The sequence below is a fragment of the Triturus cristatus genome, chromosome 2_2, assembly GCF_964204655.1.
Source record: "Triturus cristatus chromosome 2_2, aTriCri1.1, whole genome shotgun sequence".
NCBI classification, from domain to species: Eukaryota; Metazoa; Chordata; class Amphibia; order Caudata; family Salamandridae; genus Triturus; species Triturus cristatus.
In genome coordinates, this window is record NC_140582.1 from 1,254,996,639 (window position 1) to 1,255,024,083 (window position 27,445).

General features: G+C 46.3%; 1 protein-coding gene across 4 annotated transcripts in view; it reads left to right on the forward strand.

The window, feature by feature from the left end:
- Window positions 1–27,445, forward strand: part of LOC146863540 (uncharacterized) — a 263,370-nt gene that overhangs the window by 31,584 nt on the left and 204,341 nt on the right. For 2 of the 4 annotated variants that reach the window (XM_085642996.1, XM_085642997.1), the window contains exons 2-3: window positions 2,163–2,367; window positions 19,182–19,222. In XM_085642996.1, coding sequence (XP_085499122.1) covers window positions 2,193–2,367; window positions 19,182–19,222 — 216 coding nt within the window. In that variant the 5' untranslated portion in view covers window positions 2,163–2,192. The remainder of the gene's footprint in view (window positions 1–2,162; window positions 2,368–19,181; window positions 19,223–27,445) is intronic. The other 2 variants (XM_085642995.1, XM_085642994.1) reach the window with 1 other exon arrangement.

Sequence of the window (27,445 nt, forward strand, 5' to 3'; positions counted from 1 at the left end):
GCTGTGAGGGAGGAAGTCTGAGCTGCGGGGCAGGAAGTCTGAGCTATGGGTGAAGCAAGTCTGAGCTATGGGGGAAGGAAGTCTGAGCTGCGGGGGGAGGAAGTCTGAGCTGCGGGGGGAGGAAGTCTGAGCTGTGGAGGAGGAAGTCTCAGCTGTGGGGGAGGAAGTCTGAGCTGCGGGGGAGGAAGTCTGAGCTATGGGGGAGGGAAGTCTGAGCTATGGGGGAAGGAAGTCTGAGCTATGGGGGAAGGAAGTCTGAGCTACGGGGGAAGGAAGTCTGAGCTACGGGGGAAGGAAGTCTGAGCTACGGGGGAAGGAAGTCTGAGCTACGGGGAAGGAAGTCTGAGCTACGGGGGAAGGAAGTCTGAGCTACAGGGGAAGGAAGTCTGAGCTGCGGGGGAGGAAGTCTGAGCTACAGGGGAAGAAAATCTGAGCTGCGGGGGAGGAAGTCTGAGATGCGGGGGAGGAAGTCTGAGCTGCGGGGGAGGAAGTCTGAGCTGCAGGGAAGGAAGTCTGAGCTGCGGGGGAGGAAGTCTGAGCTGTGAGGGAGGAAGTCTGAGCTGCGGGGCAGGAAGTCTGAGCTATGGGTGAAGCAAGTCTGAGCTATGGGGGAAGGAATTCTGAGCTGCAGGGGGAGGAAGTCTGAGCTGCGGGGGGAGGAAGTCTGAGCTGTGGAGGAGGAAGTCTCAGCTGTGGGGGAGGAAGTCTGAGCTGCGGGGGAGGAAGTCTGAGCTGCGAGGGAGGAAGTCTGAGCTGCGGGGCAGGAAGTCTGAGCTGCGGGGCAGGAAGTCTGAGCTACGGGGGCAGGAAGTCTGAGCTACGGGGGCAGGAAGTCTGAGCTACAGGGGGAAGGAAGTCTGAGCTACAGGGGGAAGGAAGTCTGAGCTACGAGGGAAGGAAGTCTGAGCTACGGGGAGGAAGTCTGAGCTACAGGGGGAAGGAAGTCTGAGCTAAGGTGGAAGGAAGTCTGAGCTACGGGGGAAGGAAGTCTGAGCTACGGGGGAAGGAAGTCTGAACTACGGGGGAAGGAAGTCTGAGCTACGGGGGAAGGAAGTCTGAGCTACGGGGGAAGGAAGTCTGAGCTACGGAGGAAGGAAGTCTGAGCTACGGAGGAAGGAAGTCTGAGCTACGGGGGAGGGAAGTCTGAGCCATGGGCGAAGTCCGCTGTGGGGGAAGGAAGTCTGAGCTATGGGGGAAGGAAGTCTGAGCTATGGGGGAAGGAAGTCTGAGCTATGGGGGAAGGAAGTCTGAGCTATGGGGGAAGGAAGTCTGAGCTATGGGGGAAGGAAGTCTGAGCTATGGGGGAAGGAAGTCTGAGCTACGGGGGAAGGAAGTCTGAGCTAGGGGGGGGAGTCTGAGCTACGGGGGAAGACGTCTGAGCTACGGGGGGAGGGGAGTCTGAGCTACGGGGAAGGAAGTCTGAGCTACGGGGGGAGGGAGTCTGCCACTCTTTGGTTCTGGGCGTTCTGTACGAAAGACAGCTAGGAGCATCCCTCTCTCCCATGGCACCCTGAGAAGTATGAGTAAAGATTGTTGCCAAGTGGATATTTTCAGAAAAGGAAGCAATCTAGCCAAGTCGGATTTGTTTGCAGTGAGCTACAGAAAGGCAATCTGTAATTCAGAAAGCATTTTATTTCCAACCAGATCCTCTCTGCAGTTAACCTGTAGAACTGATCGAGAAAAAATGCCTCTTCGGCTACTTTTCGGATACTATGGTTGATTCTCTGGCTGAGCTGATCCATTTCATTCATACGTGAGACAGGAGGAATGAGGATGTTGGGATAATACATTGCAACGTTGGAACAAATTGCTCAAAATAATGGCTAGAGTCAATTGTGGTTATCCTTTCACCCGTTTGACACTTGGCAACATTATGTTTAAATAGAAAGTAACGGAAAGTGTTTACAAACTAAATGCAAATAATCCAAATATTGTTTAGTATATTCATCTTGCCACAAAGGATATGAATGCTGCTTAAAGGACATTCTGAACTGCACTGTGCAAAGTGCAGTATTGTGAGCTGACGCACTCAGGGGCCTGTGCAGGCTCCAAGTGACATCCTTTTGAGTGACTCCTCAGCATGGACTGGGATCTCAGTGGGTTTAGTGAGATGTTATCCAAGCCAGTACTGAGCGCACTTCTGGTTTTGACACTTGTTGTAGGTTCCCAAAGGACCCTGTGAGGAGAAAGAAATGGGTTTTGGCGCTTCGCCGCTTGTTGCCCAACGGCAAGCCTTGGCAGCCGACGAAGAGCAGCAGCTTGTGCTCCACACACTTCACCGAAGAGTGCTTCGACAGGACGGGGCAGACCGTGCGCCTTCGAGAGGGGGCGGTCCCGACCATCTTCAACTTCCCCAAACACTTGCAGGTGAGCATGAAGAAGGAGGTTTTTATTTCTGATCTAACATGGGCTCTTGTAAAATGGCGCAGAACTAAACTCTGGTCGACAAGATGTGCTTTTAAAGAGAGTTTATTGAATCTGGAGAGTTTCTGACAGCCCTGCTCCTAAAATAGTTTGTTTCTTTTTAACTAGCTTTATTTATCTCCTTGGACAACATGCATACTCCTCTGCTGCCTTTGTTTTGTATGTCTACGCCAGCTCTGCGGCTACCTTTGGCATGTGCTTTTTGTCAGACAGCGTTAAATTACATATTCTTTTTTTTTTTAGACTGTTTTTATTATATTTTTAAACATTAGCCAGCACAGGAGCAATTGAGTCATATATGCAATAAGTTCGACATTATTACCAATAGTTTATACACATAAAAAATACAGAGGTTACATTACAGTAGTTTCTTGACTGGCATCGGCCCACCTTGGGTTAAGCCTCGTCCGCACGCCACGCATCTTCTTGGTAAACCAAAGTGTCGACAGACAAGTTATGAACCCAATGTATAGGGGCTTGTGTTGTCTGTTTCATCTCAGCCATTTCTGGATTGTCGTAGTTTAACCATGGTTCCCAGATCTCTCTAAACTTTTTCAGGCACTCCCAGGCAGCATATACAGTTTTCTCTGCCCCCATGTAAAAGTCTATGCTGGCTCGCCATTCTGCCATAGTAGACAACTCTGTTTTACCCCAATATCTGGCAATGTCACGCTTGGCCACTATGAGCCCCAAATTTCCCAATAGAAGTTTATACCTGGGAATATCAACATCTGTGGGGATGTCCACGAGGGTGTATTTCGGATCCATAGGTATCTGTACTTCCAATATAGTACTTAGCTCCTTAATTATTTGTGACCAGTATCTTTGTATTTGCTGGCAGTCCCACAGGGAATGCATGTAGGTACCTTGATTTGTTCTGCAGCGCAGGTAGTTGGGTGTTTCTGCCCTGCCCATTGTGTGGAGTCGCGACCTATCATAGTACACCCTGTGAAAAATGTGTAATTTCTTTTTTTATTATATTTTTTATTGCAGCCGTTACAAAAATTACATTCCGTATACAAAAGATTGAAATTAATTGCAGAAGTGGAAATTTGACTTAAACATTGGTCAAATATAGCAGATCAGGTGTACAATAACTACAGTTGAAAACAAACAAACAATCCGAGGGGCCATTAAGATTATAACTAGGCATATTGCAATCATGCATTTCTATTATTATTCCTCCAAGTTTCAATCGGTTTCCAAATCATATTGCCTAGGGCTCTCGCCTTTTTACCTTTACATGCAAAAATAGCCTTCTCCTGGTTATAAGTAGCCAACAGCCTAGCTAGCCAAACCTGGAAGTTGGGGGGATCTATGTCCTTCCAGCGGGCTGTTAAAATTATTCTATAGACCGCTGTCCCCAGGAACAGACAAATTCCTTCTCTCTTTGTATGACCGAGTGTGTTGTCATAGCCCAGCATATATAGAGTGGGGGATTCAGGTATTAAGTGCCCAAACACTTCCCGCCAAAAACCGGCTATCAAATCTCTTAGAGGAGCAAGTTTACTACACTCATAGAGCATGTGGAGTAGATGTGCCCCACTTTTTCCACATCTCGGGCATTCTGAATTCGCCCTCTTTCCCAGGAGTAAAGCTTAGCTGGTGTAAAATAGAGATCGTATATGGTCTTATATAACTGGGCTTTCAAGTTGGACGAGACAAATACTTTCATTGAAAGGTAGAGGGACATATCAATGTCAACGTTGGGGTTGTTTAAATTGCTTGACCATCTCTCTTCCGTGTTTTCCAGATCATCCTGCTGGTTTTCAATTAGAATTCCATAGAGAGTGCCAATCCTGGTTGTAGATTTGGCCATACATTCAAATATAGGAATATTACTCAAAGAGAGATCAGAACTCTTTAATTTTAAGATTGTATTAATCTGAATAAATTTAAATATATTGTTATCCGGAATATAGAATTTGCCTTGCAGGGCTTGAAATCTATTAATGTTACACGGTAGCAAAAAGTCCCCTATCGTTAGAACTCCCAGGTATTCCCATCTTCTAGCCATACTATCATATATATGTGTTGGTAAGGCTGCAGAGTGCCACAGAGAAATATACTTATTATATTTAGGTATATTAAGGTGACGCATTATTTTCCTCCAAATACCCCAGGCACTAGTTATGATCTTAAACTTGGTTTTCTTGTAGTAGGAGGGTTCCAACTGTTTTACTAGGAGACCATGAGCCTTATCTCCTATGAGGAGCTCGTAAATTGACGGTATACATTTATCCCCTATTTCTTCTTCAGGTATTTTAACGAAGAATAGCGTGGTCATCTGTTGGATCATGGTGGCCCACAAGTAAAATCCCAAATTCGGAACAGAGAGGCCCCCTCTCATAGTTGGTAAAGAGAGAAAACGGATTGATCTCCTTATTTTCCCATAACCCCAGATAAATCTAACCATCTGGGATTCCAGGGCCTTAATGATTTTATCGTCTACTAGTAGCGGAATTGCGCAAAATAAATATAAGACCCTGGGTAGTATATTCATTTTGAGCAAATTCCTTCTTCCAATAATTGAAAGATGTAGACCATCTATTCTTTTTAAGTCGTTCTTAATCTTTTGGAGAAGAGGATCGTAGTTTATATTAATTATTTCCTCTATTTTTGAGGATATCCGAACTCCTAAGTATATTGCACTGTCAACTCTTCTTGAGTCAGCAAATTGGGTATTGTGAGTGCATATAACCATTGTTTTATCTCTATTTAGAGAATATCCAGAGAAGCGGCCGAAGACATGAGTAATCTGTTCAATTATCGATAAGGCCTCAGCAGGATGAGATGTTATTATAGCCACGTCATCGGCATAAGCGAGGATTTTGGTATCAAATGGGCCTATTGTAACAGGTTTAATAGACTCTGTTTTTAACAGTTTCAGAATTAGGGGGTTTATATAGAGGGCGAAGAGAATCGGAGAACATGGGCACCCCTGGCGAGTCCCTCGAGATATGTCAAAATACCCTGACTCAAGACCCATTGCCAAAACCCTCGCCTTTGGTGTAAAATACATAGCCTTGATGGATTTCATGAGACACGGACCGATTTTGTTTTGCACGAGTACCGCCCATAGGAATGCCCATGAGACCCTATCAAAAGCTTTCTCTGCATCCAGGAGGATCATCGACATCCGGCCGCCCGAGACACCCACGGCCTCAAACAGAGCAATAACACTGCGGATGTGATCCGTAGTGCCCCTGCCCGGAATGAAGCCGTGCTGCCACGGGGAGACCAGACGCTCGACGATCCCCCCAAGACGATTAGCTAGGATCTTAGAATAGAGCTTCGAGTCAGTGTTTATAAGAGAGATTGGGCGGTACGATGTAGTTAGATCGGGCGGTTTATCTTTTTTTGGAAAGACAACTATATTAGTTTCTCTCCAAGAACTAGGAGGGGTAGCACGAACCTGGATACTTATAAATAAATCTAGAAGGAGCGGTGTTATAATAATACCAAGAATTTTATATTGCTCCAGTGGTATTTTATCTGGGCCTGCGGCCTTACCTGGAGCAAGCTCTGTAAGGGCCGTTTGTACCTCTACCAGGGTTATATCTTTTTCTAGATCTTGTCTGGTATCATCCTCTAATCCTAGGTTACCCTCCTGCTCAGTTGCCCACCTAGCAAGTTCATCCTTGATTGTTAAGGGGTCCTGCATATCCTCGCTTTGGTAGAGCTTCTGATAGTATTTTTTAAAAGCTTCCAGAATGGCCTTGGGTGTTGTGTGCTCTTGACCGTCTGCCTTAATACTAGCAATTAAGTTAAAGGATTGTTTTTGTCGAGTGCGGAGAGCTAATTGCTTGCCGACCATCTCACCTGCCTCATATATCTCGTTGCGATGGGATTGGTAAATCTCTGCCGCTCTCTTGGTCAGCCTGCTATTAATTTCCATTTTAAGAATCGTCATATCATTTAGAATCGGCCCTCCATCACCACCTTGCATTATTATAGCAGTATGTTTCTCCTCTTTCCTAGCTAGTTCTAGGAGAGATGACTCATTTGCTCTAGCAAGCTCCTTCCTCTTTCTGGCGACATAGCTTATTGTTTCCCCTCGAATTGAAGCTTTAAAACAGTCCCAGACCACATCTCGTGGGGCGCTATATCGATTAACGTCTATAAATCCCTGTGCCCATATCTTGATATATTCTATATAATCATTATTAACCAATAATTTTCTGTCGAAGGACCAGCTTGACCGAGGTCTTAGAGTATTATTAGTCCTTATTGTGAGCACTAAGGGATTATGATCCGAGATAGTTTTTGGAAGTTTATTTATTTGTATCTCATTGAGTCGGCTACTTGTCATCCAGATATAATCAATGCGGACATATTTATTATGTGGATATGAGAAATATGTATATCCCGGATCTTGATGTTGTTTCATGTCCCACACATCGGCTAGGCCTAGACTTTCCTTTAATTGTAATATGGCTCTATATACCTTCGGTTTATATCCAACGTATTTAAATTGCTCATGGTTACATATCAAGCCTCCATGAGGCAGAGAGATGTTAAAATCTCCACAAAAAATTAATGTGGATTGCCAGGATGCTAATTCCAACTCTAGATTGAAAAAAAAAGATGGATCATCCTGGTTAGGTGCATAAATAGAGCATATAGTGATACCTATTTTGAGCTCAACAATCGCCCACCTACCCATAGGGTCAACTGTCTTGCGTATAGGTGGTCCTAAAAAAGATTTTGCCAGAATATTTACTCCTCTTGTTCTAGTAGTATAGGTTGTGCATGCCATTAAGTCAAACCCCGGGACCCTCAATATATTTCTTTCTGCCCAAGGGATATGTGTCTCTTGAAGACATATTATATCGAACGTATTTTGGGAGATCACTCCCCACATTCGATCCCTTTTCCCTTTATCGTTGAGGCCCGCGATGTTCCACGAGCATAACTTTAAGCTAGCCATACTCCATTATATCTATTAACCAACCAGATCTTGCCGTATGACCAGATTTACCAATAATAATCTCATAGAATCCATTTCCATCTCTGCTTCCATTTTTATATCTGTAACTGCGGTTGCATTTTTTTTTTTTTATATATGTTTTCACCCCCCAGTCCCACCCCCTGAGTCCCAACCCCTTACCCTCCCTACCCCCACCCACCCCCCCACCCCCCCACTCCCCCGTCATTAGGGCAAATAGACTCCGTAAGAGTCTGTGATGATGGACGTGCAGTAAAGGGCCGGTGCTCACTAATAAATCTAGACACCTCCTTAGTAGAATATTTTTAACAAACTTTAACAAACTTTCCCCCCCCCCCCATCTGAATATATATTCCAGACCTTGACACCCCCAGAAGGGGTTTAATACAAACTAGTATCAGAATTATAGAGGACGGGAAAGAATTTTAAGGATACCAAAAGGGTACCAATAATTAACCAAAAGCTAGGAAACTAATTTCAGCCCTAGAGAGTATCCAGATATTCCTTAGCCTTTATCTCAGAGGTGAAAAATTTGGTCTGGTTACCATTAATTACTTTCAAACAGGCCGGGTTATTCAGGAATGCCTGGAGCTTTTTGTCTTGAAATGGTCTAATAAGTTGGCGGAGGCGCCACCTCCGCTCAACCGTTACGTGACAGAAATCTGGGCGTACAAAATAAGTTATGTCGCCATTAGTTTTTTTTGCCTCTGGTCTAGCTTTCTCTCAAATCGCCTGTCTAAGCAGAAAATTACCAAAGTATACCAATACTGTCCTTGGATATGCTCCAGGTTTAGGCATACTTCTCATAGTGAGGGGTACCCGATGGGCACGTTGTACCTCAATATCCCACTTCCAGGCTGACAATTCTGGGAGGGAATCGTGAAACAATTTAACCATGAAAGAACGGATGTCCCCCCCTTCAACTCCTTCCGGAATTCCCAGGACTCGTAGGTTACTTCGCCGTTGGCGATTTTTCATGTCCTCGAGTTTCCACATCATATCTGAGAGTTCTTTATCGTGTGCCTCAGACTTCTCGTGATTTAGCGCAGTTTCTGTTTCGTTAACCAATAGTCTTGATTCCATCTCAATCATGCGATCATTGAAGGAGCCAATTTTCTTTGATAGCTTACGGACCACACCCTGCACCTTACGTAGCTCTGCTTGGGCCCTACGACCATCATGAGAGGTCTCTTCCCTATGCGGAGCTATAGCTAACAAAATTGTTTCTAACGTTGGTGCAGTTGTGTCCAGAGTGGTACCTTGCTCCTGATGTTGATTGAGATTGGACATAGGCCCCTGCGATTGTATCGAAGTTGTACCTGGGGGGGGGGAGGTCACTAATAGGGGTATAATCCCTAGCCAAGTCTATCGATTCGTGGTGGCTTTTCCTGTGTTTAGGTCCCAGTTTCTGAGCAGTTCTAACCTTATTAATATTAATTTCTTCATCACTGGACTCAGATAGATTAGAGGCAGTATCAGTTGACCATCCCAACTCATCAGAGAAAGAGTAAAAATCGCTAGGCTCCTTATCCTTATCCTTGTCCTTGTCTCTGTCTTTATCTGTGTCTGTATCAGCTTCGCTCAGATTTTCACTCGGATTTTCACCCAGCTGCACAGATTGTAGATCTCTCGGTAAGGGTAATAGAGCCTGGCTCGATTGCCGGCCTCCTAGGCTATTTGTTTGAGTGGGGAGGGGTGTTAGATCGACATTGCTCCCGGGCTCAGAGGTTAATGTCAATGCTGAGTGAGGACTACTGTCAGTTTTCTTATTCACTGCAGTCTCAGCGGAAGCTTGTGTCACGTCATTTACCCCCCCCACAGGAGCCCCAGGATCTTCCCCTTCTCTCACCATCTGTATCTGTGTGCGGCACCATCTAACACCGTCAGCAGGAGAAATACCTTTAGCAGTGTTGTCAGTTTCAGTTTCCGTCGTTGCGGCGCTTACTGTGGCAGCCTCCAGCGCGTCTCGAGTATGCGGCTTGCACTGCTCACCTCGACCCGGAAGAGGACGAGCCGGGGCTCCGCGCAGGAGGTCGATCATAGAGGAGGCAGTCTGTCCGATCTTCCGGGTGGTGCCGCTTGCACTCAAAGCCTTGGGTGGAATCCTCTCTGACGCTCCCGTCACTGATGCCTCAACTGTATCTCGAATGGCCAGCCTGGTCGCTCTCGCCTCTTTTTGCTTCATGGCTGCAGCAACTGTATTCTTTGAGGCATTCTTCGGAGCCATCGCGCCACGCTGCCGCTGCTGAGCTTCCGCGTCACTCCGGTAAGATTGATAGTAGATCTTATAATTCTGACTAATACTGCATAGATATCGGACTATGGATAGGCCAATTGCTGAAGCCAATATCGTGACCCGGCTCGTACTCGATATTCCGTTCCTGTCAGCTGATCCCTCATATAACATTCTTCACGTCCTTAGCGTGATCACAGCCTGGACTTGAATTTCTTCACATAACAGCCTGTGAAAGCTTTGCTACGAGCACCGGCCGGAGCTTACTGCACTGTGGTCTCAAGCGGCCGCCATCTTGCCTCCCCTGTGCAATATTTTGTACTGCATTAATCTTAGACAAAGCTTAATCGCCACTTCTCATGGGTGCATCAGTACCATTTGCCAATCTATGTCCTTGAGTGTACCTGTGGTTTCCTCCCATTTATCTCTAAGAGCTAATAGTCTATCGGGGATATTATTTATCAAGGTTCTGTATGTCCTGGAGACTGCCTTAGAGGATAACCCTTCTTTTAGTAGTCTCCTTTCTAGTGGTGCGTATTCGGGGATATCCGTTATATCTGGTTTTTGTGCTCTCCAAGGGTGTTGTAGTTGTAAATATTTGTATTGCTGTTTATTTGACAGTTGGTATTCCGTTTCGAGCTCTGCCAAAGTAAAAAAGACCCCTTTTTAGGTCTCGCCTGAGCCAGCGCACATGCCCTGCTCTGCGAGGCATTTAGCAAGGGCTTTTGAACTCTGCTTTTTTTTATTAACCCGCAATTGGCCTGTGTATGCGTCTTTCTAAAAAAAGACAGCACGCAATTGGTCCAAGGCAGGTGCATGTCCCGCCTTCTTTGTTCCCTAGCCCAGGGTGCTCGGGAGCGAGCATCAATGCCATCTGTTTCCAATTATCGTGTTCGTGTTAATTGGAAGCAGATGGCGGTCCGCGCTCGTTGTGCTGGTTGTCTTGTGTTTTCTTTCCTTCTCCTTTTTTTCTCCCGTAGCCTTATCTTCCTTTACTGTTGTACTTCCTTCTCTGTGTGTGTGTGTGTGTGTGTGTGTGTGTGTGTGTCTGTATATATATATATATATGTATGTATATATATATTCACTGAAAAAACCATAGGTTTCAGGCCTGATATAGTTAGGAATTAGCATTTAAAAAACCTTAGAAATTCACTGAAAAAACAATAGGTTTTAGGGGTGTTATAGTTAGCTGGACATTTCACTCGAACAAAACCATTGAAATTCCTCCGATATAATTAGTTGTACTAACTACATCTCGCGCGCCCGCAATCCACTGCTGAGGATGTCACATATTACATCATTCATGACATGGTCAGTGACATCACTGATGACATCTCAAATGACATCACTGATGACATCACTGATGACATCATCCAGAGAATGTGGTTTGGTTCGTTATTTAAATATGTATTATATATATATAGCAATCTACATTGAAGAATGAGTGGATATATAAGTATAAATATCTGGATGGAGGTTTTAGTAGCAGTGTGATTGACTGTTTACTTGACTACTTTATAGTGTCTCACTAAATATATTGGATAGTGACTAAACTGTCTGAATATCTGTATCACTTTGTCAGTTGTTGTGTAAACTGCTGCACTAGTTGGTTACTAGCTACGCGAAAGTCTATATTATTTATTGATTAGTTAACTGAGTATTTGTATGGGAGAGTGAATGTGTGTGTGGTTCGGTGGGGGGTGTGTGACTGCCCAAAGATGTGTGAATAGTTGATTCAGTAGGTATATGAAGTTAAAACTACATGTTATAACAGTTGTTTGGGTGAGTGAATATCTTTATGGGTGTGGCGATGAGCAAATATATGTCTCAATGGTACATGTCCAACAAACTAGAAAAATAAAAGCCAGTGTATGTGTCAGTTGTTGACGTTCCTGATACTGACTCGCTGCTGGGAAGATTGAGCCGAGACTCGGAAGCCATCTGGGGGTGCGCGAGGCAAGGAGGGGAGAGAGGCACTGGAGCTGACGGTCGCCGGAAACTGGCCAAGTGCCCGGGCATGGCGGAGGCTCAGTCGTCAGATTGACCGGGGTGAACTCGCTGAGCGCCGGCAGCGGCCGAGAGCCGTGACACCTCACACAGAGTAAAGAGCACTGAAGGTGAATGCCCGGACCGAAACAACTTCTCGCTGCAGTCCTCACAGGGAGATCCGGTGAAGGGAAATAATCCCGAACAGCCGATTGAGGACCCAGGCTGACCACAAGCACAGTAACGCCGCCAACAACACGCTGCCGAGAGCGCCGAGGATTGAAGGCGGCGCCAGAATCCTGTGGCGTGCCAGTGCTTCGTGTAGACCCTGCAACGTCCCTCTGAGTTCAGCAAAGGAGTACGGACATGAGTCTGAATTCGGGGATGCTCTGTGGGAGGACTTAGAACATAATTGTGGAATACTGCCGCTCGAGGACCGTTTCCCTGCTGTTGGACACTGGGGCTTGCCAATTACAACGGACGCCGCAACCTGGAGCCATAGCGCTGCTTGAACTCACCAGCTGCAGGGGAGAGCCTGCTACTAGAGATCCACGCATTTGGGACTGCGAGGACCAGGGAGCTGTGCGCGCTCCACACCGGCTGCACCTGGCCCTCTTCCCGACTCCTCCCCTATCTCCGCCCCCCTCTTCTATAATATCATAATACAGTTCTCGCGCGCTAGCGGGACGCGTGCGGGACGAGAGCCGGGGCGAAGACCGGGCAAAGAGCGGGCCCTCAGAGTCACGAGGAGACCGGACTGGGGTAACTCCCTATTCGCAACATCTACTAACCGTGAGTCTACAGCTTCACACTGTTAGTATTAATATGGCTGCTATTCTAGCTACTAACTCACCTGCTAAACATGGCGTTCCAACCAAAGGTACATTGGTAGACTATTTTAAAAAGATGGCAGTACTCACGGACAAGGAGTCTACCCTCGCTGAACGAAGGGCCGAGAGACGCCGCTCCATAGAGTACATGAAAAATAGGACATTACTGGACAGTACATCTCCTCTGCCTTTGTCCTCTATTGTGCTAAGCCCTTCTACCTTGACGCAGGAGGCGCTAGCCATGGATAACGTCCCAGAGCTGTTAAGAACAATTGATTCCACACCCAGTAATTTTAACTCGTCACTAGTTTTAACTAATGTGTCTTCCGCCAATACTTCTATTATTTCTGGAAAGGAAATTGATATTGTTATTACTCCAACTGAACCGAGGGCTAAGACCACTATCAAAAAGGCAGGGAGGATACAGGTGTCCAAAGTTATAAGGCCCCCCCCGCCCAAGAGAAGAAAGAGGTTAGGCAACTTGCCAATTCGTAATATTAACCACACTGATTTTGGCAAGGGCCCCATACAAACTGAGAGCACTGTATCATTGACAAAGGCTCCACTACCACTCTTAATTACATGCGACTTGGCTGCAACACCCTCCTCTTCCCTGGTTCTTCCCCCTCCTGACTTGTCTCGCTCTCCATTGCTCCTACCTGAATCATGTACAGTGACATCACACCTTGAGAGCATCGAGAAGCTGATTAGATCGTTCACTCTACCTATCATAGAAAGATTAAAAAATATAGAGTCACGACTGGGGAATTTAGAATCTTTATTCACAAAACATCCAGGTACATCGAAAGATTCCACTCACTACCCGTCTCCCCCTACGGATTTAGATCCACCTCTCACGCACACTAGGATTAACGAGATAGGTAGCTCCAACTCCCAGCGCAGGGATAAGCCCACCCTTACCGCAATTAATTTAAGTCATGGCCAACACGTAGATGGTGAACTAAGGAAGGAAATTGTAAATCCTAACAGAGTAACATCCCCAAAGGAGAAGGGGGAGAATCACCTCTTAGCTAGAGTAAGCGATTCACGTAGCCATCAAGTTAATTTGCCCCCAGAGGCGGTACCATATGTGGTGGTGTTAACTGAAGTTCCACCTTTGGATAAGGACAGAAATGAGGGTTATTATAACCTAAAAAATAAAATCGTGCACTGGCTTAGGACAAATAGACCCCTTCCCCCTAACATCAATGGAGAGATACTGCATGTTCGGAGACTTCCTTGGTTGGGCCGTAGAATCAAAGATCTAGTAGGGGATGTAATCATTATTAATTTTAGAGACCCCAATGCAGTCAAATACATCTTAGACTACCCCTTGGGCTCCACACGGGGATCTATAAATCCCCGTGTATTATCATATTTTTACCCAAGATCAATAGTCTCTAATAATGCACATCCCAGGGCTCCAAGAAAAACAGTGGCCCCTTTTCATCCATTCGTAGCACCATCTGCTTCCCTTCTTCCACATTGTAACATGCATGTACCTAGTCATGTGGCATATGAAAACGCAGCAGAATGGACTATGGTTCCATTTAGGAATCACAGAATGGGACCTCGGAGGGTGAATTACACGCTACCATTTACTCCCCTCGAAGTTGTCAATAGATTTGGGGCCTTATCAGGAGTTGATGACTGTGATTGACTCAGTATCTCTTTTGGCTATGGACATAGCACACAGGGGGACCAGGATGAGGGTATGGATTTGATTTTCAAACGGTCGACCTGCTGTCTACACCACTCTATCTCTGACAGGCAACCTATGTCCTCACTGGCGGGTCGCTCAGGGCCTCTGGAACATGCTCTGGTGGCCATAGATGAAATAGCTACCGAATCTTACCGTTCCGCAAACATGGAGAACGGGGTGGAGGCGGTGGGTGGCTGCTTCCCACGAAAGCCCAAAGTTCTACAGGGGTCCTCATGCAACGCACAAAGCGCACGGGAGGTCTGTGCTCCCTTAAGGATAGAAGAAATTACCCCGCATGAGGCTTCTATGCCTGTAACTAGAACTATGAGGGCTTTAGAGATTATGTCATGGAACGTGGCTGGGCTTCCCAACAAGCTAGGTAATACTGATTGGGAAACCTTTATTAAAGAACATGATATATGCATGTTCCAAGAGACGTGGTCTAGAGAAAATCTTAGCCACCCCGGTTTTGCTATTTTTGATATTCCAGCTAGATGGGGCGGGAAGGGATGCCCGTCTGGTGGCCTATCAACATGGATTGCTTGTCATTTAGGTTGCACTGCCGAGGTGGTAGAAACTAACTCTCTGGATATCCTATGTGTCGTCTTGCGTTGGCCCAATGGGGCGGGTCTGAGATTGGTAAATATATACTCTAGACCGGTTGGAGTTGCAGCCACCTCAAGGACACTGGAGGATCTAGGGTTTTTTCTTGACTCCCTCACTGGCCCAGACATACTCTTGGTGGGAGGGGACTTCAATATTCAGTTTGAACCACTCCCGATGTACCTAGATGGGATCAGCAGTGAGGAGGATGATCTCTGGGGAATCGAAAGAATTACAGGTCCGCCAGTCAGGGTAGCCTCACCTCTCTTATTGCAAGTTCTAACATTAATATTGGCAAATTCACTTAGAGCATGCAATGGTAGGTTCAAGGGGGATAACCCGCCCCAGCCAACTTTTAACAGACCAAGGCAGGAGTCCCGGATCGATTACATACTGATCAGACTCCAAGACTGGAGATTGGTATTAGATTTTAAAATTGCCCAAAGGGCTGATAGTGATCATAACCCCCTAATCCTTTCATTAGCTGCGGATGGTCTCCTTAGGCCAGAATCTCGGGGAAATGGTTTACCTGCCCTTAGCCTTACTCTGTCTAGTAACAGACGAAGACTAAGGTGGGATAGACTATTAGAGAAACCGAACCGTATAAGGGCTATATATGAGCAAGTGGCTGTAACTTTGGAAAGAATGGAGAGCCTTCTCCCTCAATTGCCCTCGTCGGATGGCTGTTCTTCCCTTGAGGATATCCATCAGACTTTTTGTGCCAATCTAGCTGAGGTACTGAATCCTGTGGTCCGGGGCAGGAAACCGAGGAGCGAAAGAGCCTCCTGGTTCAATGCCAGCTGCAGGGTAGCAAAGAAAGATCTCCTCCAAGCACTTAAAAGTAAGGAAACATCTTTTGTGATCAGGGAAAAGAGGGTGGCCTATAAGTCCAGTCTGGAAGCCGCGAAAATAGACTGGGACTGGGAGAACTGGTCAGAAATAACATCTGCTCTCAAAGTTAGAGATTCCAAAAAATTTTGGCACATAGTCAGACATGGTTCTGCTGAGCCTGTAAAGGCAATAGAAGGTAATGCTACAGCTGAAGTCTGGGAAAAACACTTCTCGTCCCTCTATAGCAGTGTTGGGCTAGACCAAATGGGAACTCCGCCTGAGAGCTTAGTGAACCCCATTGATAGTTGCACGGTGTTGGAAGACTTTAAGCTGGAGGAAGTGGAAAGGGCAATCACTTGCCTTTCTTTAGGAAAAGCGCCAGGTTTAGATAAGATTCCAGGCGACCTCCTAAGGCACGAAGTCAGAATTTGGGCACTGTACTTTCTGATACTGTTTAACGCAATTATTCATGGGATGGCACTTCCCCCAACTTGGCTGGGGGCGGAGATTGTGCCCATTTTTAAAAGGGGCTCACCTTTGCTCCCCGCCAATTATAGACCGATCAGTCTGATAGACGTTCCACAGAAACTCTTTGCGAGGCTTCTGTTGGATCGTCTTTTGGACTGGATCGAGGATTGGGATGTCCTGAGCCCTCTTCAGGCTGGGTTTCGCCAAAAGATCTCTACCGTGGACCAGGTCTTTAGGCTGTCCCTTATACATTGGAAAACAATACAGCTGGAGGGTGGCAGCCTCTACACTGTATTTGTTGATCTAAGGGCTGCGTTCGACCTTGTTCCCCGTGGTAAGCTTTGGGAAGTCCTGGCGAAAGTTGGGATGCCAGCTGATCTCCTGAATATGATCATCCGCCTCCATACAAACACCTATGCCCGTGTGAGGTGCGGTGCGCAGGGCGTACTCTCAAACAAGTTCCCCGTTGAGAGAGGGGTAAGACAGGGGTGCGTACTTGCACCGACCCTGTTCTGCCTCTTTGTTAACGGGGTCATTGCCCATCTTAATGGGGTCCCCAATTCGGATGTCCCGAAATTGGCGGGAAGGAGGGTCCCAGCAATTATGTTTGCTGACGATACCCTCCTTCTCTCCAAGTCACCTATGGGAATCCAGCGTGTTCTGGATGGTTTTGAGGACTTCTGTAGAGAGCATGGATTGGAAATTAACACCACAAAGACCAAATTTATGGCCTTCAATCCGCCACCCAGGTTTCACCGTATTCCTCGCATTGGGGAAAATGTACTAGACCGAGTGAGCACGTTTGAATACCTTGGTGTCACACTCAATGAGGAATTGGGGTGGGGTCAACATCAGGAGAAAACAAGGCTGAAGCTGGCGCAACATATCGGTGGAATACTAGCAATGGTGGGGAAGAATAGGTCAACCCTTAAACCCATAGGCCCTCCCCTTCATATTTATAGAGTCCAAGCAAGAGGAGCAGTTACCTATGGGAGTGAACTATGGGGTCATAAAATCCTGGACAGCCTGACAAAGGAGGAGAACAGATTCCTTAGGTGTCTAGCAGCTCTTCCTCCGAGTACACCGCTAGTGCCCCTACGACTTGATTTAGGCATTAGACCATTGGAGGAAGAGTTGGCACTTCGTCCTGTGATCTACTGGCGCAGATTATGGACAGTGCCTGAATTGATTCACTATAGACAGGGTCTCCAGGAAGTTCTCAGCTTCCCAAATTCGGGGAATATTCCTTGGCTTAAATTCATAAGGAATAGTTTGATGAGCCTAGGACTAGATGCACTATGGAATGATCCTGGAAATATGTGTCCCAAATTTTCTAAAAAGGCTCTAACCAAGGTGTATCGTGATTCTAAGGCTCCTTTACTCCGACCCTCCAAATCCCTAGGGTCCCTAACAAACCAATTCCTTCTTATGAAGAGCACATACATCTTCGAACCAGCCTTGGATAATGTTTACCCCGTAATAATTAGGAAGCTCTACCTGCAATGGAGGCACGGGTCCTTGCCAATCCGTGCTTTCACTAGCTCCTGGTCCCTGTCGACATCCAGTATTTGCCCGGCATGCAGCGCAAGTGAGGAAACTGAGCTGCATTTTATATTTTTTTGCACAGGCTATACTGAGCTCCGTAGAAAGTGGATCATTCCGATCTGTAGGAATATGGGCTTCGTAAGGTGTCATCAAGCCTTTAGAATTCTCAAGAGTGAAACGGCCGCGCACATTGTGTTCGCAGTGGCAAAATTCTTGGGGGCTTTCTGGCACAAACGGAAAAAATACCTAAAAATGTCGACCTGATTTATGTATGTAATTAGTATGTATTGGCTGTTTGGATGCATTATTTTTAAAGATTTTATCTATTGTTGTCAATGTTTTATACTGATTTTATGTGCTTTTATGGATTTATTCCGAAATAAAGTTTTCTTGAATTGAATTGTATATAAATAAGTATACATAAGACTCAGTGATTGTATGAGTGACTGTATGGATAACTGTATACTTGTAATAGTGTTTTTATAACATACCAAGTATGAGTTATTATCTATATGAATAGATGAAGTGGTGTTTGTATAAGTGTATAGCTAAGTAAAACTAAGTATGAGCTATTGTTTGCATAAGTGAGTAGGTTGACTTCATAAGTGATTAGGATGTGTGCTGGTGTGTAATGTCGATATAGGTGTATAAGTATATTTGATAGTGTTCTATTGATCATTGACAGCATGTATGAGTGAATCTATAGGTAAGTGATTAGATGTGTGTATAGATCTAGGAATCACTGAGTGGGTGTTTAGAAACTTGTATTGGTGTGTCAATGGTTTTAAATCTGGCACTCTGTATTTTACAGTGAGTGATGAAAGGTTATTCTAGTGTATGATGAGGTGTATCTGATTGTCACGTGGATGATGTCATCAGGGATGTCATCAGTGATGTCATTTGAGATGTCATCAGTGATGTCACTGATCATGTCATGAATGATGTAATATGTGACATCATCAGCAGTGGATTGCGGGCGCGTGAGATGCAGTTAGTACAACTAACTATATCGGAGGAATTTCAATGGTTTTGTTCGAGTGAAATGTCCAGCTAACTATAACACCCCTAAAACCTATTGTTTTTTCAGTGAATTTCTAAGGTTTTTTAAATGCTAATTCCTAACTATATCAGGCCTGAAACCTATGGTTTTTTCAGTGAATTTCAAAGGTTTTGTAAATGACAATTTTTAATGTATTATTTGTTATACTGATTTTTTTTTATACTGATTTACTACATTGTTTAAACTGTTTATTTTTAGATATTTTATTTTTTTAATTACATTATACATTACAATACAAAATATTCTTTCTCAGAATGAATTACTTAAGTTTAAATACTTTGCAAATAGGCAATAAACTTTTAAGTACAGTAGTTACAGTTGTTGCAATGGGCAACACAATTTCAAACACAAAGCAACATTGAGCTCAATGTGAATTTCTAGTCAAATGCAATTAGTTACTTTATGGATTACTTTTCTAACCACAGGACTGGATGCTAGATTCAGTCCTTGGACATCTCCTGTAAACAGTTGAGTTAAAGCGTTTTGGTTACAGTTGTGATTTTAAAGGATTATTATTGTATTTTATAAGTTGACACTTTTCCCCATAGAATCACCAATGTTATCCTATGGCAGAACATTCACTCAGCAGGTAAGTAGTGTTATCGTTCCTTTTTCTTAGTGGTGGATCCTGGATCCAGCACAGGTGAATCTCCTGTAAACAGTTGAAAGAATGTGTTTAAGTCATACAGACGATTTTTTAGGAATATTTTTAGTTTGTGAAAATAGACACTTAGAAACTTTTCTACTTAAAAGCAGGCAATGGATTCCTATGGAAGGAAATATAAGTTACTGTTAAGTATGCTTACAATTACTTTTCAGGGTCAGTGCTGGGCTAAAAGATGCAGCCCTGGGTTCTCTCCTGATAACAGGTGAGTAAATCGTAATTCGTAGTTCGGCTTATTTTATAGGAATATTTGTACGTTTCAAAAATGTACACTTAGAAACTTTTCTGCTGAAAACCACACAATGGATTCCTATGGAAGGAAATACAAATTACTGGTAAGTACGCTTAGAATTATTTTTCAGGGTCAGTGCTGGACTAAAAGATGCAGCCCTGGGTTCTCTCCTGATAACAGGTGAGTAAATCGTCATTCGTAGTTCGGCTGATTTTAGAGGAATATTTCTACGTTTCAAAAATGGACACTTAGAAACTTTTCTGCTGAAAACCACACAATGGATTCCTATGGAAAGAAATACAAGTTACTGGTAAGTACGCTTAGAATTACTTTTCAGGGTCAGTGCTGGTCTAAAAGATGCAGCCCTGGGTTCTCTCATGATAACAGGTGAGTAAATCGTAATTCGTAGTTTGGCTGATTTTAGAGGAATATTTCTACGTTTCAAAAATGGAAACTTAGAAACTTTTCTGCTGAAAACCACACAATGGATTCCTATGGAAAGAAATACAAGTTACTGGTAAGTACGCTTAGAATTACTTTTCAGGGTCAGTGCTGGGCTAAAAGATGCAGCCCTGGGCTCTCTCGTGAGAACAGGTGAGTAAATCGTAATTCGTAGTTTGGCTGATTTTAGAGGAATATTTCTACGTTTCAAAAATGGAAACTTAGAAACTTTTCCGCTGAAAACCACACAATGGATTCCTATGGAAAGAAATACAAGTTACTGGTAAGTACGCTTAGAATTACTTTTCTGGGTCAGTGCTGGTCTAAAAGATGCAGCCCTGGGTTCTCTCCTGATAACAGGTGAGTAAATCGTAATTCGTAGTTTGGCTGATTTTAGAGGAATATTTCTACGTTTCAAAAATGGAAACTTAGAAACTTTTCTGCTGAAAACCACACAATGGATTCCTATGGAAAGAAATACAAGTTACTGGTAAGTACGCTTAGATTTACTTTTCTGGGTCAGTGCTGGCCTAAAAGATGCAGCCCTGGGTTCTCTCCTGATAACAGGTGAGTAAATCGTAATTCGTAGTTCGGCTGATTTTCGAGGAATATTTGTACAATGGTAAAGGAAGGGGGCGGGGCCTGAGGTGACGTGTGCAAACACGCCCTGTGGCGCGTTTTAAGTTGGAGAATTACATTCTTCTTCAATCCTGAGGTCCCCTGGGGGCCAACTAGCCCACCGGGTACCTCCAGTATGCGCCAGGGAGATGCATTGCAGAGAGGTGTTCAGAGGCCATGCCCCTTTTTACAACACTCTGCAACGCAGCTTTGTGGCGCTTACTGGAGGTACCTGGTGGGCTAGTTGGTCCCCAGGGACCCTCAGGATTGAAGAGGAATTAATTCCCCAACTTAAAACGCGCCACAGGGCGTGTTTGAACAGTATCACCTCAGGCCCCGCCCCCTACCTTCACCACTGTGCAAACGCGCCCCGTGGCACGTTTTAAGTTGGGAGATTAAGTCCCCTTGAATCCTGAGGTCCCCTGTCGGCCAACTAGCCCACCAGGTACCTCCAGTAAGCGCCACGGAGCTGCGTTGCAGAGAGGTGTAAAAAGGGGCGTGGCCTCATTACACCTCTCTGCAACGCAGCCCCCTGGTGCATACTGGAGGTTCCTGGTGGGCTAGTTGGCCCCCAGGGACCCCCAGTATTCAAGGGGAATTAGATCCCCCCCCTCTGCAAACACGCCAGGGTTTGTGAGCCCCCCTTCTTTTTCTAATTTATTGGCCCTGGGGACCCCATCCCCCAGGGCCTATCCCCAATTTTTTTTTAATAAAAAACCCCCCGAAAATCGGGAAGGGGGCCATACCTTGCCCCGGGGACCTAACCCCCGGGGCATGGCCCTTTTTTTTATTTATTTTTTTTGGGCCTTGCCCCCTCCTGTGGCCCATTTTGGCCCCGGGGTCCCCATCCCCCGGGCCGATTTCTTTGTTGTTTTTTTTTAGGAGGGGGGCGCGTGGCCCCCCCTCCCGGGCCACTACTGGCCCCGGGGCCCCATCCCCCGGGGCCTGGCCACCTCGTTGGGGACCGTGGGGGGGTCCCAATCCCACGGTCCCAGGAGCCGGCATTGCTTTTCCACATGGGAAGCAGCTAACATGCTGCTCCCCATGTGGAAAAGCAACCTGCTTTGCTTCATTGAAACAAGAGCAGGTTTCCCTGCTCTCGCTTCAATGAAGCAAAGCAGTTTGCAATGGCAGGGTGGGAGCCGCGAGGCTCCCGCCCTGCCATTGCAAACAGCAGTGTCCCGGGGGTGGGCACCCCAGGACACTGCAGGAGCCGGCCCTGGGGGGTGGCGGTCCCCAGGGCCATCATTGGCTCCAGGGGGGGCCGCGCGGCCCCCCTCCCACTTAATTTAAAGCCCCAGGGGGTGGTGGTCCCCGGGGCTTGGGGGTCCGTAACGGACCCCCTATTTAAAATATTTAGTGCCGGCCAGTGACGGTCCCCGGGGTGTGTGGGGGGACTCGAGCCCCCCCACACAGGGTTTTTTATTAAAAAAAAAACAAGCCCCGGGGGGGGGAAATGAGCCCCCCGCATACAATGAAATAAAGCCCCGGGGGGTGGCAGTCCCCAGGGCAGTGTGGGGGGGGGATTGGGACCCCCCCACTTTTTTTTTTTTTTTTTTTAAATTATGCCCCCGGGAGCAAATTAGAATATTCAGCGTGGCCGAAATTCTTTTTTTCGCCCTGGGGGTCCTTGTGGGACCCCCTGAGCAAGCCTAGGGGGTCAGGGTGTTTCTACCCTGCCCCCTTGTCGCGTTTTTTCACGTTTATTTTTCAGGTTTCTTGTGCCTCGGTTCTACCGAGGCACTAGATGGCTGCCAGCACTTCCTGATCTGGAGTGTTGACAGCCAATTAGAATACAGCTTGTGCACGGCAGGGTGCGCGCTGGGTGCGGGGAGGGTGCGCGGATCCTCCGAGGCCATAGATAGATATATCTTTTTAACCTTAATTTTCTCAGGAACTACTGAACGGATTTACACCATTTAAGCAAAAGGCACGAGTCTGAACTGAGGACTACCTCTTTGCCAAATTTGGTGTAATTCTGTTCAGCAGTTCGGGCTGTAGCTGCGTCAACAGGTCCTATGGGAAAATGCGTTTTGGGACCCCCCTTTTTTCTCGGCCCCTGCTTGACGAATCACCGTGAAATTTTCAAGATAGGAGTGGACCGGAGCTGGCCAAAAGTTTGGAAAATTTCGCGAAGATTCGTCAATCGGCGCCATAGTTATTCCAAATAGAATGTTGCGGATTTCCTATGGAAAATAGGTCCTAACTATATCTACCTACTGGCGACCGCCAGTAGGTAATATATATATGTAATATATATATATATATATTCCAATACAGGTTGTTTTGGTGCAGGAGCCGCTGCTGGGAGTCGCAGAAAGTGTGTATCTTTGTTGTATTACGGTGCGCTTTCATTGTTCTTTTCGGCCTAATCCATAACATTTTTATAGCACCCAAACCAGTAGGCATGCAGCGCTATAATGCCCTTTCTGCCTCTCTGTGAATTGTTTGCGTCGCTTGTCTTCTTGCAGCATTGTACGCCATTGGCATCCCATGGCACGGTGTGTACAGTTATCTAACACCTCATAACGTCTCGCTGGCAGTGGATCAAAGGGAACGGGAAGAATTCTTGGGGTTCGCCCAGCTTATAGTTGCACTGTTCGATCTTCACCAAGAGAGCATGAGAAATGCGTAGAACTATCTGAAGCACTGCAAGGATTTGTCAAGAGACAGCTTGACAAGACCGCAGTAAGCAAGACCGAGGAGTCGGGAGGCTTTATGAGGATTGATGTTTAAAAGTTTCATCCTGATTAAATTACTAAACCTTGTGAAATAGTGCGCCAGAGTAATAATGGTGACTACTGAACTGCAAATGAGTGCTCCCAGCCACCCACGGCTTACTTTCCTCAGAGAAAACCCAGGACACACATGTAATTCCGCCAGGCTGACTGCAACTGGAGAGCTTGGGGGAAGCTGGGGTCGAGGTGAGCGCATAGATTGTGCGTACTCTACAACGTGAGTAGAATTCTTGTTCATCTTCCAACACGCATGCTGTTGTGCAACGTCTCGCAGTTTGGGGCATCACTGGCATTGGGGGGTTCCTCTGTTCTAACGCATATATGTATAAACTCGTCAATCACGCCATAAAGTCTTATCAAGTTATAACAACATAATGTGTCAACTTTCTACGGTGTCGGGTTAAGAGTCTCCACATGTTCGAGGATTAATCTTGCTACCGACTAGCCGTATCGTGGTCTGTTTGACCTTGGCTGGACGGCAAGTTTCATGCTTACATTAAGTCCTTCCTGAGGAGCACCCTGCCATCCCGCATCCCAAGGCCCGCTGGCTCAGAATGCTTATTACCGTTCAGGATGAGGCCTCCTTACCAGGGGGAGCACATGAACAGCTCTGTTAAAATTCTGTATTTAGGACTAATTGTATAGAGTTATCTATTGGGGTGCTTCTGTAAGCACTAGTGGTTCAACAGTTATTGCAAAATAAAAAAGGCCAAATAAAGGACCGGGTAAGACTGTAGGTTCGACATCTCATTCAGTGCACAGCAGCAAAACTGGAGACCTGCTTCTGTACTGGGTTTTTTCATTGGTTTTACACTGGTCAATAACTTATTGCGAGGCTCTCCAAGATAGTCCTGTGCGATTGGAGGGAAAAGGATGATCACAATTCACAAGCTTGGTGCCTCTATAAATACACTCCACATAATACCACCCAGTGCCACATAATTACACACCGCATAATTACACTCTAGTAAATACAACATACACTCCCCATAATACCACTCACTGCCAAATAATTACACCCCACATAATTACACTCTACTCAATGCAACATAAATACACTCCACATATTACCACTCAGTGCCACATAATTACACTCTACTCAATGCAACATAAATACACTCCATATAATACCACTGTAGCGTTTCAGAAGATATGCGCGGGATACAAGGTCAGGGTAAAGCAGGTTTTAATTTATGCAATACTCGTGTTCGAGGCATATGAGCTGCAGATCACACACTAAGGATAAGATCGCCATCTGGTGTTGGGCTCGGATGATTGCAGGTTGTTCTTGTCTTCGGAAGAAGTCTTTGGTCCCCCCCTGGACAACAGTGCGCATGGGCATCCACTCCATCCTCAGATTGTTTTTTTTTTTCCGCCATTGGGTTCGGATGAACTTTTTTCCGCTCCAGCAGAAAACTTATAGCAATCCCTACAACTCTCATAACTTCAAAACTCGACGTCGAAAACCATATCGGACCGACTCCGGACGCGGCTGATGGAAAGGACACCTTTTAAAAAATGCCCCCAATGTGGAGCAAAGTTCCCTCATAGCGATCACCACGAGGTCTGTAATTTGTGCCTTTCACCAGACCACAAGGAATCCAGCTGTCCAGCCTGCGCCGCATTCCGTTCGAAGAAAACCATCTGGGACCGGAGAGCTCGACGCTATATCATGGCCAAGCCGGTTCCGGAACCAGAAGACATCTTTGCACAGGACGTTCCTGACGATGACTCCGAAGATCTCCAAATCGTGTCCGAGGCCGACGATTCAGATCCGGGGCAGCCTGTGAGTACCAGCCCCCCTACCCCAACACCGCCCAAAAAGACATTGGTCAAGACTCTGCCAACTGGGCCCAGTCGCGATCCAAAAACATCTTCTGAAGCCCCGCCCTCGGGTCCGGCTCGGAAGAAAAGTAAGCCTGCAGGTGGCTCGGGCTCGAGCAAACCTCACGTCATTGTGCCTTCGGCACCAAAGCAGGCTTCGGGACCGAAAACTCCATCGAACCCGAAACGTCACTCGGTCCCGACATCTCCACCGGCACCGAAACGTTCTTCGGCGCCGAAATCTCCACCGACCCCAAAGGGCTCGTCGGCACCGAAAGGCTCCTCGGCACCGAAAAGCTCATCGGCACCGAAAGGTTCTTCGGCACCGAAAAATCCACCGGTACCGAAAAGTTCTTCGGCACCCAAAACATCTTCGGTGCCCAAACACGTCCATAAAGACCCGAAAATGTCGGCGCCACAGCCGCCTTCGGACACTGAGGAACTCTTTCGACCTGATCCTAAGCAAAAACGGATTTACATAAATCCAAAGACTGGACATGTCACAGCGGTGCCCTACAAGAAAAGGAAGCTGGACTCACCACCTCCTCCAGCACCTCCAAAGAAGAAGGACTGTGCCACTTCACCCTTACGTCCTTCCTCTCCTACATTACCTCCTATCCCATCCCCCCCACCCCCACCGCCTGCACCTCTACCATCTCCTTCTCATACACCACCTCCACAGGATGATGATGATTTTGGGGGAGGGGGAGGGGGAGACCCAGATTTCTTTACTTATCCCACTGATCCTACAGATCCCTTTACGCTCCCGGACACAGCACCAGTAGATGACTGGACTTACCCTATGTCTGATGTGCCTGACCCCGCTCCATACCCCTCAATACCCTCTCCTCCTGATGACCATTTAGGGTTCGGTCAGCTTATTAACAGAGCAGCGTCGTTTTATGGTGTCACCATGCACACCGACACTCCTGAGGAGGATTTTCTACTTGACACTTTTGAGCAGTCCCAGAAAACAGTCCACATTCTACCCATGATTAAGGGAGTGATAAAGCATGCCACTGAGGTTTTTAAAGATCCTGTCAGGGCCAGGGTTCTCAACCCCAGAATAGAGAAAAAATACAGACCAGCGCCACAAGATCCTGCGTACATCAAGGCGCAACTCCCCCTAGACTCACTAGTCGTCTCCAATGCCAGAAAAAGGGCGAACTCCCAAACAACCGGAGACACGCCGCCCCCAGACAAGGAGTCTAAACTCCTGGAGGCTTCCGGCAAAAGGGTTGCCGCTCAAATGGCTAACCACTGGTGTATCGCAAATACACAAGCCCTATTGGCTCGTTATGATAGAGCCCATTATGATCAACTGGAGGACCTCTTGCAACACCTGCCTGAACCTTTCAAAACACAGGCCACTGACCTCATACAAGAAGGCAAACTAATATCCAATGCCTCCATTAAATGTGCATTAGACGCAGCGGACACCGCCTCTAGGGCAGTCAACACAAGCGTATTGCTTAGACGCCACGCATGGCTGCGCATCTCCGGCTTCAAGCCGGAAGTACAAACCTCCATTCTTGCTCAACCCTTTAATCAGGAGCAACTATTCGGCCCGGCAGTGGACACTGCCCTGGAAAAAATGAAGAAAGATAATGAAACTGCAAAATCTATGGGAGCATTGCAGTCTACTCAACCCAGAGGCTCCTTTCGTCGCTCCTTTTATAGAGGAGCTTCCAAAAATGGGGGAACAGACAACTCTTCCACCTTCAAAACATCAGGTCAAACATCCCCTAACAAAGGATATTTTAGAGGAGGGTATCGGGGAAACAATAATAAAAGCCGGGGACGGGGCAACAACAACAACACCCGTTCCTCTACAGCCACCAAACAGTGACTTGCCACCACCCCCCCCAGACCATTCCACTCCGGTCGGGGGAAGACTTCAACAGTTCCTACCTGTCTGGAATACCATCACAACAGACAGGTGGGTAAGACAAATTATCCAATATGGCTACTGCCTCGAACTCATAAACCCGCCCCCAAACATACCACCCAGACACCGTCCCATGACGTCTCACCACCTCACGCTCCTCAAACAGGAAATACAGTCTTTGCTTCAGAAAAACGCAATAGAACCTTTTCCACTACAACATCAGGGCACAGGAGTATATTCTCTATACTTCCTCATTCCCAAAAAGGACAAAACCTTGAGACCCATACTGGACCTCAGACTACTGAACCAGTACATACAATCAGATCATTTCCACACGATCACTCTCCAACAGGTCCTTCCATTACTTCAACAAGGAGACTTCCTTGCCACATTAGACCTCAAGGATG